This window comes from Trachymyrmex septentrionalis, unplaced genomic scaffold (genome assembly GCF_001594115.1).
Source record: "Trachymyrmex septentrionalis isolate Tsep2-gDNA-1 unplaced genomic scaffold, Tsep1.0 scaffold53, whole genome shotgun sequence".
NCBI lineage: Eukaryota > Metazoa > Arthropoda > Insecta > Hymenoptera > Formicidae > Trachymyrmex > Trachymyrmex septentrionalis.
In genome coordinates, this window is record NW_017305705.1 from 3,149,510 (window position 1) to 3,165,461 (window position 15,952).

At 29.4% G+C, this 15,952-nt stretch overlaps 1 protein-coding gene across 1 annotated transcript; it reads right to left on the reverse strand.

Annotated features, from left to right (window-relative positions):
• Positions 1-5,400: 5,400 nt before the first annotated feature.
• Positions 5,401-11,933, reverse strand: LOC108752034 (transcription elongation factor B polypeptide 3). Its single transcript, XM_018492618.1, has 8 exons — positions 11,578-11,933; positions 9,665-10,793; positions 7,995-8,173; positions 7,737-7,906; positions 7,538-7,629; positions 7,269-7,468; positions 6,857-7,139; positions 5,401-5,678 (listed from the first exon to the last, which is right to left on the reverse strand). Exons 1-8 carry the CDS (start codon positions 11,644-11,646, stop codon positions 5,599-5,601), a joined length of 2,202 nt encoding a protein of 733 aa, XP_018348120.1. The 5' UTR covers positions 11,647-11,933; the 3' UTR covers positions 5,401-5,598.
• Positions 11,934-15,952: the final 4,019 nt, after the last annotated feature.

The window sequence follows — 15,952 nt, forward strand, 5'->3', positions numbered from 1 at the left end:
ATATATATAGTATAATAAGTTAAATTTTAACTACGTATATAAGTTAATTAAGTTACGTACAAGTAAAGTGATCTAGGTACATATTTTAATAATGAAAATACAGGACATCTCACGCTTATTGATTTAAAATTGCGCGCGCACGCGTTAATACATATTAGCGTACTATAATAATTGATTACTATAGTAATATTAACCAATATTAGTTAATATTACTAAAGTAATCAATTTTAACTTATTTTATATGCAAAATAAAACATTAAGTAAAGTCAATGAGACATCCAGTACGTTTGCCTTCTATTAAATTTATAATATCAGTGAAATAAGAAGAATTTTTCATAATATAATTATACGATTTAAGTTAAAGTAGATTATTTAATTAACCAACTGTTGCTCATGCCTTTCCATGATGTAATATTTACAGAAAATACATATAATAAAAATATATCTAATAAAATCGAAAAATCACAGCAACATTTAAAACACACTAACGTCTCAAGTAATAATTTGACGTCATATGAACGTCCAAACCAAATCCCATAAATGTCTATTATACGTACAATGTACTGCCCAAAGACATTCTTAGATGTCTAATCTACTAACGTCTAATAGACATGCAAGGATATCGAATTGTTGTTTGAAGTGTTTCTCTCGAATTAATATTTGATTTAATGATGACCCAACTAGCAATTTACTGACAGATTGGCAACAAATTTGATCAAATTCTTATTGCAAAATTTGTTACCTTTCTATCATGAAAAATTGGTAACATACTTTATCTAAAATCTGTCTTTGAAAGCTATATGGAAAATTGTTAAAGCAAAATTTAAAATTTAATTCCAAAAAGTTTAAGATCGGAAAAAAAACTAAGTCCTTTTTCAGATTAAGAATTTAAAAATTAAAAATGGAAAAAATATACAAACTTATAATTCGATACAAAAGAAATAATCTAAAATTTTGTCTATTTAATCTACAGTAAGTCAAGTAAGAGCGTGGTCGAGTTCATGTTATTAGCCTTGAGATAGGTTCGAATAGTTTCATACGATATATCTAAACCTTTCTGCTTTAATTTTGCTTGTCCTTGACGCAATGTTAAGCCAGGATTCCGCGAAAACAGATTCACTATTTTTTTATCGTCTTTTTTTGTCCACTTTACATATCGAACCACGTTCCGGTAAATCGACATTTTTTGCCACATTATATCGCTGCACTCACTTCTGTACGAATGATTTCGACTTTTTCATATATTTAGCAGCCGCTAATTGTGACATTTTTGGACCTTTCGGGTGTGTGCAGAGAAACACAACGAGGAACACGCTTCATAGCGTGATGTGTATTTGGTACTCATGGCGCTTAATGTGATTCTTTTAAGAAAGTTCAATGACAACTGAATCTTCCTTGATGTGCATCAAGGACAAAGGTGCCCTCCATGGATTCATGATAGATTTAGGGCGATATCTTTTATTAGCTTTGAGTTAGGCCGACCACGCTCTTACTTGACTTACTGTATTTATAATTTTTAGGATTTAAGAGTTTAGAATGCCCTTCCCTCGAAAGGAAAAATTCATTATTGTCAGCTTTTGTAGCTGAGCTATTGATGTAATTTCTTACTATAAATTTTATCATAATTATGTTTTACTACGTTTAATTGGAATGAATAAAACTATAAAGCTTCTCTGTACAATTATATGATTACATGCAATTATGTTATCGCTTTATGCTCTATTACAGGGATTCCCAAAGTATGAGTTGCGACTCACTAGTGAATTGCGAACAAATTTTTAGTGAATCGCAAAAAATTTTTAATATTAAATTACACTTCATTATTCAGTATAATACGAACTTACGTACACATGCTCTTTCATGATTTTGTATATGTGAAATTAAATTTCCAACAATGATGGGAATTAAAATTAAATTCCAAAACAAACTACAATTATCAAATTCCTTGTGTCTAAAAATGCCTCACATTTGATGTAGACGTCAAAGTTATTAAGAAACAAAGGAAACAAAAAAATTAAAAAGTAGGAGCAAAGTATAAATGATATAATTAATTTATCCCTTCCTCTTTCCTACTTTTTCATATCTATTAAAGTTAGATAGGTCGCGAATGTATAGTTTTAAAAAATGATACATGATTCACATATAAATTTGGGAAGCTCTGAGCTATTAAATATAAATATTTTAAAAAATATATGCAAAATTCATTGCTACATTAACACATTTCCTGCCAATTTTCAATAACTTTTCATTTGAACTGTATGAGTCATATGTGACCAACAATAAGACTAATAATTTTGCTTATACAATACATATATATTTAACATATATAATACGTTCATAAAATTATAGATTATTATTATAAAGAAAACTAATGTTTCATAATGTGATAACTGTATTATATATAATTGTATATAATTATATATATTTATATATAATTATACAGGATGTTTCATTTTAAGTGATATGGTCGATTATCTCGCGAATCGATAATTTTATTGAAAAAATTTTCGAACGAAAGTTGCATGGATTGAAGGGGAACACATGATGGAAATGTGGATTTGACCTTGAGTGACCTTGTCAAAATCAGGTCAAGGTCATTAATGCTTTTTTAAAATGAAAACCCCCAATTTTTTATTACATATTCTTGTAGCTTATCTCGAGAGCTTTCCAAAACACTATAATAAACTTACATTTATTGAGTCTTCTTTTCCCAGTTATGGAGCTTGAAAGTTACAGTATCGTCGGCGTTATCCGACATACGCTCACGCGCATGGAATTGAGTGATCCAATCCTTTCCAATTGAACGATTCAACTTTTCTTTTTTTTTCGTACAGCTTTTTCTTTCAATTTTTTTACATTAGTGATTTTTTTCAAAGCTTTTTTCAAAATGGCTGCTTACAGTTCAAATGAAATCGTTGATAGTCTTGTGCTTGGTGAAGCTGGACGAAATTATTAGAGCAGAAAGATTGTATCGTAATAGATATCCGTTTAGACGGCATCCAAATGCAATGTAAATAAGAAGAATTTTATTACGAGAGCGTAGAAGAATCCATAAGATAAATCGCAAGCAAATAAATGTTGAAGATGACGTTAATGATCCGCGTGTATTAGCAGTGCTAGTAATGATAAACTTAAATCCTTATATTTCGACTAGAGAACTGCAACGTAATTTAGGAATTCCTTATGTCTGTGTGGAGGATTTTTCAAAGACAAAAATTCCATCCTTACGACATCGCTTTAATTCTAGATGTAAGTGAAAATAATATGAGGCTAAGAAGACAATTTTGTCATTGGGCATTACAAATGATAAGAGAAGATCCAACTTTTTTCCAGTATGTTCTCTTCAGTGACGAAGCCTTATTTCATAACAATGGACAATTCAACAGGCATAACTGTCATTATTGGTCTACATACAATCCTCACTGGACTCAACGTGTTCATAATTAACATCGAGTTTAAACACTTGGTGCAGAATTGTAAATAGATATTTGATTGCTCCATACTTTTTTGATAACCGTTTAAATGGGGAATCTTACTTTTTTTTCTTGCAGAATAAATTGCCTGAGCTTTTAGAAGAGGTTTGATCTTGCTATTCGACAAAAAATGTGGTGGCAACAAGATAGTGCGTCATCCCATTCTCATTGTGACTATAATACCTCAATAACATTTTTCATAAAAGATAAATAGGGATGTATGGATATATTCGATGGTTTCTATGGTCTCTCGATTTAACTTCATATAATTTTTTTTGTGGGGCTACATAAAAAATCGAATAATTAATGTTTGTCGTAGTATTCCTCAAAATATTTTAATTTCAACAGTAGAAAACTTTGAGAAACGATATGTCTGCAAGAAAATGGAGCTCCATTTGAACATCTTATCAACGGCTAAAAACATATTCGAATTGATCTTGCTTTAGTCGGCTGGATCAGTGATCGGTCTTGCTTTAGTTGGCTGGATTAGTGATCGGTCTTGCTTTAGTTGGTTTTTTTAGTTTAGTTTAGTTTTTACGGAAAATAACTTTATTATAGTGTTTTGGAAAGCTCTTAAGATAAGCTACAAGAATATGTAATAAAAAATAGAGGTTTCTATTTTAAAAACCATTAATGATTTTGACTTGACTTGAAGGTCACTCAAGGTCAAGTCCACATTTCCATTATGTGTCCCCCTTCAAGCCATGCAACTTTCATTCGAAAAATTTTTCAATAAAATCATCGATTCGCGAGATAATAGACTATATCATTTAAAATGAAACACCTTGTATATAAACTTATATATATCTAATTATATATAAAATTCTATATAATTATATATAGAATATTTTTTTATAGAATATTATATATAAAATATTTTATGTTTTTTCATGCAGGTAACACAATATCATAAAGTATTAAATGGAAAGTAAAACGAGAAGCACGCATAACGCGATTGTATAACGCATAACACGTAATGCGTAAGAAAATGTATCAAAGTTCTTCATTTCTTTCCTTTCCATACAATAAAAAACTGATTGATTGGTTTTCTTATGTTTTGTGTGTGTTATACGTCATACAAGAATCTGTGCTTCCCGCTTTAATCGCGAGGCGCATATGCGGCAGGGAATGTGTTAAGTGAAATAATCGCAATGAAATGATTAATATACAGGTGTCTGAAATTTAAATCTCAAAACTTCGGGAGCGTGTAGAGGATCAACAAACTAAGAAAAAAAAGTCCTGTAGAGATATGCTCGTTTTCGTTTCGTTTTGAAAAAAATCGCAAAAAAAAAACAAAACATAGTTGCTTCGTTCTTGCACTACTTCTAAAATATTATCGTCGCTAAAATCGTACACGAAAATAATAATAACAACGACAATAATAATAATAATAATTCCATTTTCAGGTGAAAACTTTTTTGTATTTGTCTAGTGGAACCATTTTTTTACTCGATAGATTAAATGTAGCCAGATATACAGATTTTTTGGAGACTGACTTCTTTGATTATTTATAAGATATCTACCTATAACAACGGGTTGAAATGTGATTTCAACTCGATGGGTGTCCAGCTCATTATGACAGAACTACTCGAGTTTGGCTAGACATTTTCTACAATGATAGATTGGACATGGAGGAGTAGTGGCCACTTCAATCACCTGATCTGACTCCACTGGACTTCTTTGTATAAGAGTCCTGAAGCAGGAAATTTACTCATCGTCAATCAACTCAAGAGAACAATTGAGAAATTGAGGCTGCACCAAATATCGCTAGATCAGTGTTTAGCTGCAACGTGAACTGTCCGTACTAGATGCAATGCTTGCATTGCTGCAAGAGGTCAACATTTTAAACAATATCTACATTAAGCAAGTGAAATACAGTATGAATAAGTAATAAGAAAATACAAAAATAAAAACTACGTTTTGTCTTTTTTTTGCGATTTTCTTCAAAACGAAGCAAAAACGAGTATATGTCTACGAGATTTTTTTTCTTACTTTATCGATCCCCTACACGCTCCCGACATTTCAATTCCAGACACTCTATATAAGAAATGATAACAAATGTACAGTTTATTAGAATTGAATGATTAATGATTTGTAGTATATATTCGTAAAACTACTGCTATCACTACCGTTTATAACGACCTTTTATTAACTGCAATGCCTTTGCCATAAGTGGTGCCTTTGTCTTCTTCATGCCACTTGATGCTACCAAAAATAATTATTGGTTAAATATAATACTTATCGGTTAATATTGGTTATAAATATAATACATTAACTTTCATAATATTCAGAGCTCGGTAAAATAATTTATAATGTCTTATTTAAAATAAAAAATATAAAATAAGTTCTAAGAACTTATTTAAAGTTCTAAATAAGAAATATTTCACAAAAAATTATTTAAAATAAAAAATAGGGCCCAAAAAATGCATTTATTTATTTAAAATATAGAATAACTTTTATTTAAAATATAAAAATAACTTCTCTTTTATTTTAAATAAGTTTTCAGAAGGTATATCTTATTTTAAATAAAAAATAGATTTCGAAAACTTATTTAAGATATAAAATAAAAAATATATATTTTAAATAAATGTTTCAAAATAAATACAAAATATTTGAATGATTTTGTTTATTTGAATATATGCATTTAAATAAGTGCATTTATAAGTATAACGCTTCAGTTTTTCTATAGCTATAACCTGTAATTAATACTTAATAGTATTAAATCTTCGCGATCAGGTGGAAAATCAACATAAATTATACATGGATGGTATCTCATACTCCATGCTATACTTTATCATAAGTATACTATTATAATTTAACTACTCACTGTCACTTTTACTGACGGATCGGTAATATAACTGATACAATTTATTTAAAATAAAAAATATAAAATAGGTTCGAGAAAATTATTTAAAATACAAAATCGATAAAAACTGATACAACTTGTTTAAAATAAAAAATAAAAAATAAGTTCCAAAAATATTCTTGAGACTTCCATGATACTTTCTATATAAAGACTATGCGTTTCGCGGGTTTTCTCCTTATCCAAATCCATTCTTGGAATGCTAACGTTTTGCGAACCTTGCAGTTCATTTCATCAGGGCGAAGAGTAGCCTGATACTCAGTATAATACTGAGTATCAGGCTGCTCCTCGCCCTGAAGTGTGAATTGCAAAATTTCAAAAACTTATTACTTTAAAATATTAAATAAGAAATAAATCAAAAGAAATTATTTAAAATAATAAATACTAAATAACTTTTTAATTTTTTCATTTAAAATATATATTTTAAATAAATTTATTTGAAATAAGACCGAGCCCTGAATTAATATTAATATTATAATAAAATTTTAATTATAATGAAATTTTTGAAATAAATACATACTTGATGCTTTAAAGCGAGACATCGGCGGTGGTGGTACAGCAATATTCGTCGCATTGTTAACTGCACCACCGCCAGTTAACTTTTTCTTTACACTGGAGATAGTAGCTGGAGTGGCATTAGCTGTACCATATTTTGCTTGTTTTTTCAATACATTACGTGGTGGTTTCACGACATTATCTACATAAGCAAGTTTAGTCGATCTCATTGGGACGGACTTATCTATAGATTGTTTGATATTGGCGGTGAGTGTTTTTAATTTTGCTTCTCTTTCATCCAAGCAGCGCTATTTAATGTTAATATGCACAATGTTAATATAAATAAGGCAAATTTTTATAAGTCCATTATATATAAAATTTTAAACACATCGTTGCATACGTTATTGTTCTAGTTTCATAATTCTTAATTCATTTACCATGTACATTTCACGCCATGACTCCATTTCCTGTCTCTCTTTATTCTTAAACTCCCGATTACAATGATATTTCCATAACACGTCTGTGTCTTCTATAAGGTATGGATTATGATGCTCTAACATAAATAATTGATCACATGTGGCACGTTCTAGAATTGGCTTTAATATATCATATGGTACACCGCCAGTAAACTCGAGTGCTAGCAATAAAAACATTTACCATTAGGACATTAGAACATAATTTCACCGGAATCAAGAAAGATGCTTACCATCGATATTTTCTATCAACACTCTGATGCACATTTCATATAATGTCGGCACGCTTGTGTAACCAACTTTATTACCAGAATACACTTTTGTTCTGGAACAAGAATAAATAATGCATAAAGTAAACAGTACAATAATAGATATATTAAGATATAAAAATATTATTTTATTATTTGTATTGCAAAGAATACGTATAACTACCTTTGATTCTTGATATAAATGATATCATCAACAGACTTTATTTCTTCTTTGCGTTGCATAGGATTAATGTATGGCAGTGGCTTGTAATTGGGACTAATTTCAGGTAATGTAGATGCCAAATCCACATTTAATGGTTCCAATTTTACATTTGGTGCTAGAAGAGATGGTGGCTAAAAATAAAGTTTTTAGTTGTTAGATTTAGTTCTTTTAATAAGTAAAGATACTAAAATAAGAAGTATAATAGAATATAAAAATTACATTTGGATTGTCATCGCATTCTGGTTCAATTTTCACAGCTGGCAATTTTTTATTAGTAACTGGAGACGTCAGTTCTATTTTACTTGATTTACTGGGATTTGTATTAGATAAATTACTCTGACGTTTTTTTGATAGCTGAGGCATGGAGCACATGCCAAGTGCTTCTGCAAAACTTGCACCTGAAAAGAATAGAAATATGACACGGTTGTATCTAATATTTTCGTTGAATAAACTTTTATATAAAATTACAAATTATACAAATTTTATACAAAAGTTTTATGATTTTTAAAAATATTCTACACTTATTTATTTTTTTAATAATATTAATTAATTTAACTACTCAGTAATATTTATCAGTAATAGTAATTATTTATCTATTAATAGTATTAATATTGAATAGAATCGAATTCAATATAAGAAATTTCAAAAGACAAACTTTTATTAAATATATAAGAAGTGTTGGTTTAAAATATTATGTGTAGTTTGCTGAATTTAATTATTTTTTTATTGTATATAATTTTCTATCCTTAATCATTTTTATTAACTATAAATTTTGTAAAAATTAGATATTGATTCAAGATAAAATTATACGCTTATTAATATATAAACAATGACTGTGTTCCAAAATTCACTGTCAATGCTGACAAATGTAGTATACGTAACGTAAACTGTAGATTCAGCGCTGTGAATTTTGAAACACAACCAACATGTATCAATGTATCATTTATTTGTTATATTATAAAAAGTAATGTAAATTCAATGTAAAAAAGACTTTATGCAAAAATACATGAGAAACTTTGAATGAAATTTAAAAAAAATTAAATTCTCATTTTTTTTTTAAATAAAAGCTAACTTTAAGAATATTTAAGATTTTATTTTGATTTTATAAAATAAGCTTTTAAATGTATTCTATAACATTAAATTTTACAATAAAAATTGGTTTAATTTCATATATAATTTATTTTACAATTAAATTAAAGAATGAAATAAATATAATGTATAAGAGATCTAATACATGTAGAGTACGACAAAAACTTTTTCCAAAACTGAAAACGAACACTCATTATGTATCAATTTCGACTGAAACCATAAATATTATTTTTAATATGTTCTTCACAAATGTTATTTTTAATATGTATAATTATTGTTTCAATAATTAAATTATGATGTTTATAAAGAATAAGTACTTATATTCTTCGGCCAAAATTGACACACAATCGAAATTTCGGTTTTTTATTTCGGCTGAAATTTAATTATTGTTTCAATAAATTATGATGTTTATGAAGAAAAAGTATATGATATATGGACATATCTATACATAATATGACCTTTATAGGATTTCTATTTTTTAATTTTGGTTTCGGTTTCGATTGAAATTGATATGTAGCCGAGGGTTTTGGTTCAGTTTTGGTCAGAAATATATGATGACTCTAAATATATGATAACCAATACGAATTAAGATAATATAATATAATCTAAGAAAAATAATTTTAAAATGAAATATGATTTTATTTGTAAAGTTCTGAAAATTTATTTATTTTTTAATTATAAGTATTTAAAAGTTATATTTTTATAAAAATTGCTCTCAGATTATTGAATTTTATTTATTTATATTATTATAGTATTACTTTTAAGTACATAATGTGACATAAATGATTCTTTTAACACACCAGAATTGCAATCTATTCCTTCATCACCATTTATTTCCTGCATTAACTTAATTTTTGTCTCTTTTTTCTTCTCATATTTATTCTTATTCTCCTTATGCTCCTTTCTCTTATCCTTGTCTTTGCTCTTAATATAATCTTTACTACTACAGGAACTGACTCTTGATTTAGAAGTTTCTTTGCTAGAATGATGATTGGGATCTTTTTTTATATCATGTTTTTTATGACTAGTATGTTCTTTTTTTTTATGCTTTTGTTTTTCACTGCTGTTCTTTACTTTACTACTTGATTCTTGAGACTTAAGCTTACTGCAACTGCTCTTAGATTTTTCCTGTAAATACTTCTCCTGTTTAATATTTTGTTTGTTATCAGTTGTTGAAAATTGTTCATCTTCTACTTTAATTTTCACCTCTATCTGAATTCCAGAAGATTTCAGATGGGAACGATTATGTTCTGAAACAAGGAGTTGAGATTTTTCATCGTCACTTTTGCTATCTGATAATTTCGTCTTCTTATTTTCCTTCATCAGAGAACTGGAGTCGTTTGCTTTTCTCTTTCTATTATTGTCTTCATTTATCTGGGTAATTTTATCATTAGTCTTTTTCAAATCATCACTCTTGCTATGATTATATTTTGTCGAACTATAACTTTCTTTATTTATGGTACTTTTATAGCTTTTTGATTCTTTGGATCTTTTTTCGCTATGAGAATGATGTTTAGAAGAATGTTTATTTTTTTCATGCATTTCGTGTTTTTCCTCTGACTTGGACAAATGCACTACACTATGTTTCATAGAAGTATTCTTGTCTTCCTTATGTCTATATTTTGATTCTGATGACTGTTCAAATGAAGAATCACTTTCTTCTATATCCTCTGGTACTGGAGATTCAGGAATATCAGTATAAGTTTTAGAAGCATCAATTAAATGTGTTTCATCCTCATCTTCTCTATCACTGGAATCTTCAATATCATCTGCTACCATAGTCTTCCATTTGCAAACTAGAGATTTAGCAGCATCACCCACAGCACCATGGTATTTCCTTAAGCCGTTCACAGTTCTTCCTACTCCTGTCTGTTGAAGATGTTGTACTGTCACGGGTAGTTTATATAATTTGGAAATGTAATGTAAAATCTGTGGGAACACAATAATATGTAAGAAATTTATATTCTTTTGATATAGATTATAAAGTATCATTTTCTTTAACTTATGTTACATTACTATTTTTAGAAATATCCTATAAATGTGTAAGATCTTTTTATGATTTCTACTAACAATAATATAACAATAAAATATAAATAAAGTAATATGATAATGATACAAATAAATATTTATATAATATGTCTTTAAAAAGATTATATATGCTTTTCTTATAAGAATATTAAAAACAAGAATATTAAGAATAAAAATTATTATTATAAGTTAATATTTAAGTAGTTATTATTCTAAATTCAATTATGTATAAATATTGTATGTATATGTATAAGATATAATTTTGAATAATCTTTATTTATGACTATTGTAATGGTCTTATAATAATAATTATTTTTGTAATTATTTTTAATCTTATATAAGAAATATGTAATATAATCTATCTAAGGACATATATTGTACAAACATTTATTTGTAGCATCATAACATTGTTTAATTTATAGTTTAATAGCACACACATGCACACACGCATATATACACACATATTATCACTAGTAGAGATTGTTAAAAGATATTTATAAAAGTTTTTCTAAAAACAACATAACATATGTTCAAGAAAATAGTATTTGCAAAAATAGTATTAATGTAAATATATAGATAGATGATCTATGATTACAAAGAGTTTTACATACAGCTGGTTAGTAATTATATAAATTATTGGACTTGAATATCTTGTTATAGCATTATCGTACTATAATATACGTACTCGATCCTCGTTATCACCACAAGTCTCTAAATTGCGTTGACAGTGAGAAATTTTATCTACAATAGACATCCTGCAACTACGACTACCAGCTGTTAACTATTAATATTGCTTGCAAAAAAGACTAGACACCCAAACGCGAATGAATACAAACAATTCTCTGAGGCACTCCGAAGGCAAGATAAAAGGCAATAAGTGAGCATACGTGTGGTTTAGTTACAGCACACAACTCTGCACACAACTGCACACCTCATGTAACGACGAATTTGCATAATGCTATTCTCAGAAAAATCGATCGATCAACTTAACGCTAAAGAAGCAATCGGAAGCACTAATACCGCGTTTCTCGTATGCACGATTGGTTCATTTCTTCAAAGATTAATAAAAAAAAGAATTTACGCTTATGCCAACTTGACTGTACACAGCTTTTTATGGCCGCAGCACAGACTCTTGTATAACGCATAATGCATAGTGTATAAGTAATCATCCAATCAAAATTCTTCTTTTCCTGAAATGGGAGTAAAGAAAAGATTTTGATTGGTTGATTCGTTTATGCACTATGCGTTATGTATTATGCCACCGACAAGATATTATTAAAGACCGACATCCTTATGGGAGTTGGCGTCCTTGTAAATATTGAAGTAATTAAGAGTTAAAAACTGAAAATATTGTACTAATTTTATGATTTATTAGTTTAGTAGACATATTTATGCATGCAGAACTCAATAATAATCGATTTTTCTTTAAAATTGTGATTTTAGTGCCATTAAAGTTTGATTATCAACAAAGATGATAACTGCAGAGAAAAAATTGTAATTTTTCTGCAATATATAGAATATTATAGCTTTACAAGTATGCATATTTATTTATGGAAAATTTATGTAATAAAAAAATCATGAATTTAATAATGTATGAACCAAATATTTATGTTAATAATAGCAACTTTATATCAATTGTCGATAATGTTAGCGTTCTTCAATTATCTCCGGGCCTTTGAGGCCCTTTTACCATCGAAAATTTGCTTAGGATTGACAGTCTTTAATAGTATATCGTCGGTGGTTATGCAAAAGTCTCATGGCCATTCTACAATAAGCCATTAGTCATAAATCAGAAGTTAAAAATTGGAAGTTAACGATTGTGATTGGTCAATTTCCAGCTTCTAACTTCTGATTTATAACTAATGACTTATTGTAAAATGCGTGTCAATGCATTCCGTTTCATCATGTACACTATATATTATTTATCCTTATTTAACATTCGATGAACAATAAAGATAAAGTGGGAAGCACAGACTCTTGCATAACGCATAACACATAAGATATAAGAAATCCAATTAATCAAAGTTCTTTATTTCATTTGGAAAGGAAGGAAATGAAGAACTTTGATTGGTACATTTTCTCATGCATTACGCATTCTACAATAAGCTATTAGTCAGAAGTTAGAAGCTGGAAATTGACAAATCACAGTCGTCAATTTCCAACTTCTAACTTCTGATTTATGATTAATGGCTTATTGTAGAATGGCTACTATGCATTATGCAAGAGTTTGTGCTCCTCGCTTAAGACTATATCCACACAAATTTGCATAGTCGCATAAACATATGCATGAAGAAAATTATCCAATCGCATTTCTTCTATAAAGACACGCGTAAAATGTGATTGGATAATTTTCTTTATACCCTAAATGATGTATCATGTGCATTATGCGTGAAACGGAATGCATCCTCTGTGTCGAGAGCCTTTTTTGCTTATTCTACAATAACCGTAAGGGTATATCCACACAAACCATCGATATATAGTACTAGATGGAGCATGCGATGAAAAATTTCTCCATTAATTTCAATGGTGAAAATTTTTACTTTTCACTTTTTATTCTAGGGATAAAGTTTCATGATTGATTAGATTGGAAAATGTTGATACTTACAAAACCCTTAAGTGATACAATTTTAATTTGTGTATGGATTAGTAACACCGTTGAAGTACTGCTGCCAAACATGCCCCGCATTCGCGCATGCGCGCAGTCTAAAGCGCCAGTAGAGTATCTAATCCATTATCCAAGGACTGGCGTCCTTAGTCGCCCCAAAGAGAAATAGAATTATAAATATATAGAAATTATAAAAATTATAGAAATTATAGTAAATCCATAAGTTTGTGGTATAGACTTATGGACAAACTTATGGACTTACTACTTCAACAGTGTTACTAATTCGTACAAATTAAAATCATAGTTTAGTTATAGCAATAGTGAACTTTTTTGTAATCTGCAATTTTTAGTGCGCATGTATCGGTATCATTTGTATACTTGGAATATTGCGGACGTTTTAAAAGTTTAATAGAAATTCAAATTTAAGAGCTTATCCTATCATAACTCTACTGTGTATACTTCACAACATGGCGGTGAATCATGTGATCTAAGAACACTTACATCAAAGGTACCGACGTTCAGTGTCGCTACTGGGTATTGTAAGAAATTTACTAGATATGGACACAACAGAAATACCAATAGCGTCAGGACTGTGTGGCTCAGTGGCAGAGCGAAAGTCTACAATTCGGAGGAGAGACCAGGCCTGGAATCGAGACGAGGAACGCCCTGATATTTTTCTCTGTTGTTGTCAATTGTTTACAGTATGATTATATTGTGTTAAAATCATGTTGCCTAAGGGTTGTTGTTAGTATCAACATTTTCCAGTCTAGTTCTTTCGGAAAAATGTTATGTAACCAGGAAAAGTTGTTGAGATTAGAAAATCTGTCATGTAGACAGTGGATAGTATAGACTAGTGCTTATTAGTTCGGATACATTTAAATTGATTTAAATGCAATTATTAAGTAAATCCGTTGAAAAAAATAAGAGTATTGATGAAATGTGCAAAGAAATAAATTAATATATTTAAAAAAATTTATATTAAAGTTTATTTATCACTAGCCCGTGCTGTTTATCGCGCTACGTATAATAGAAGAGAAAAGAAGCAAGCGGCACAGTTTGTGCGGTTTCTATAGTTACCTAGTTAGTTTCTGTACCGCATACCGCGCTACATATAATCGCACCCTTAGACCAATATTTATAAGATACGTTCGGGAAGATGCTATTAGTGCTATTTCTGTCATTCTATCCCTGTTTTATGTCTAATAAACAACAAAGATAGAATAACAAAAGTAGCGCCAATAGCGTTCTCCTGAACGCATCAACAGTCAGTTTTTACATTGGGTGCTTTCCATTTGATGACACAAGTTGATACAAGTCGACACAAACGTCGTTCTATTTTTGTCGATATTCAGAGAGTAATACAGATAAAACGACATTTGTGTCGACTTGTGTCATCAAATGGAAAGCACCCATTTAAGACCGTCTTAAGTTCAGTCTAATGATACGGCCACATAGAAGGAATAAGGAATAAGGATTCCAACCTATCAGAAACTGTGTATTCCAGTGTATCCAATATCTAATAGGTTGAAAGCCTTATTCCTTATTCCTGATTCCTTTTATTGTAGCTGCACCTTAAGGATGAAATCACACGGTCTGAAATAGGACTGCGGAATACAGAATGCGTCATTGAAGCAACCAGTCAGCGCTATTCCGGCTGCGTTCAGAAAATACGTCTAGATAACGCGTGCATTTTTGCTATAATATACGTAACGTAATCTATAACTTAGAGTTGCGCACAATGGCGGAAATATTAGAAACAGAAATAGACATTAAGATTTCAACCTATCAGAAACTGTATATTGTGACTGATAACTGATAAGTTATCATTGTCGATAGGCGTGTAAAACAGTTATGGAATCATGTCCTAGTAGTTGAGTTTGACAACTGATGAGTTTGAAACACTTTTCGGTTTAGTTATGAATTGCCAACATCTAAGAGAAAAAATAAGTTAATCCGATTCGGAATACACCCAGTGTCAAACTGCTTACACTATGTTATCCCTTCCACCATCCCAGTCAGAAAACAAACTTCTATATATACTGCTAGACTGTTAACTTGTTTGAAAAAGTGGCGCCCAATTTTGATGTAACATTATACGCATTCGTCGAGAACCGCTCCGCGGGATATATATCTGCACATGCGCACACATCAGCACACTATTTTGAAGGTTAATCTAATTTAACAGTATTAAAACCATCAAATACTTATTTTCATAATCCAGCTACTATAAATTATTCTAATTTACAAGAAATTGAATAAGATCGCATCTTTTATACATGTTTACTAATATTCAATTGTTTTTCTAATATCCTACTACTGTTCTAATATCCTATTACCTTTTTACTTGAACTCTTTTTCTTCCAAAAGAAACAAAATTTTTCGCTATGAAATCACACCACTTTCTCTTCCAAAAGAAACAATATTTTTTGCTATGAGATCACACCACTTTCATAAG

Excerpts from the sequence above, each read along its gene's own strand:
- LOC108752034 (XM_018492618.1), bottom strand. The coding sequence starts at position 11,646 with ATGTCTATTGTAGATAAAATTTCTCACTGTCAACGCAATTTAGAGACT. Across the intron at positions 10,794-11,577 it reads GTGGTGATAACGAGGATCGA|ATTTTACATTACATTTCCAA; the intron begins GTACGTATATTA and ends GTGTTCCCACAG. Across the intron at positions 5,679-6,856 it reads GTCTCGCTTTAAAGCATCAA|CATCAAGTGGCATGAAGAAG; the intron begins GTATGTATTTAT and ends TATTTTTGGTAG.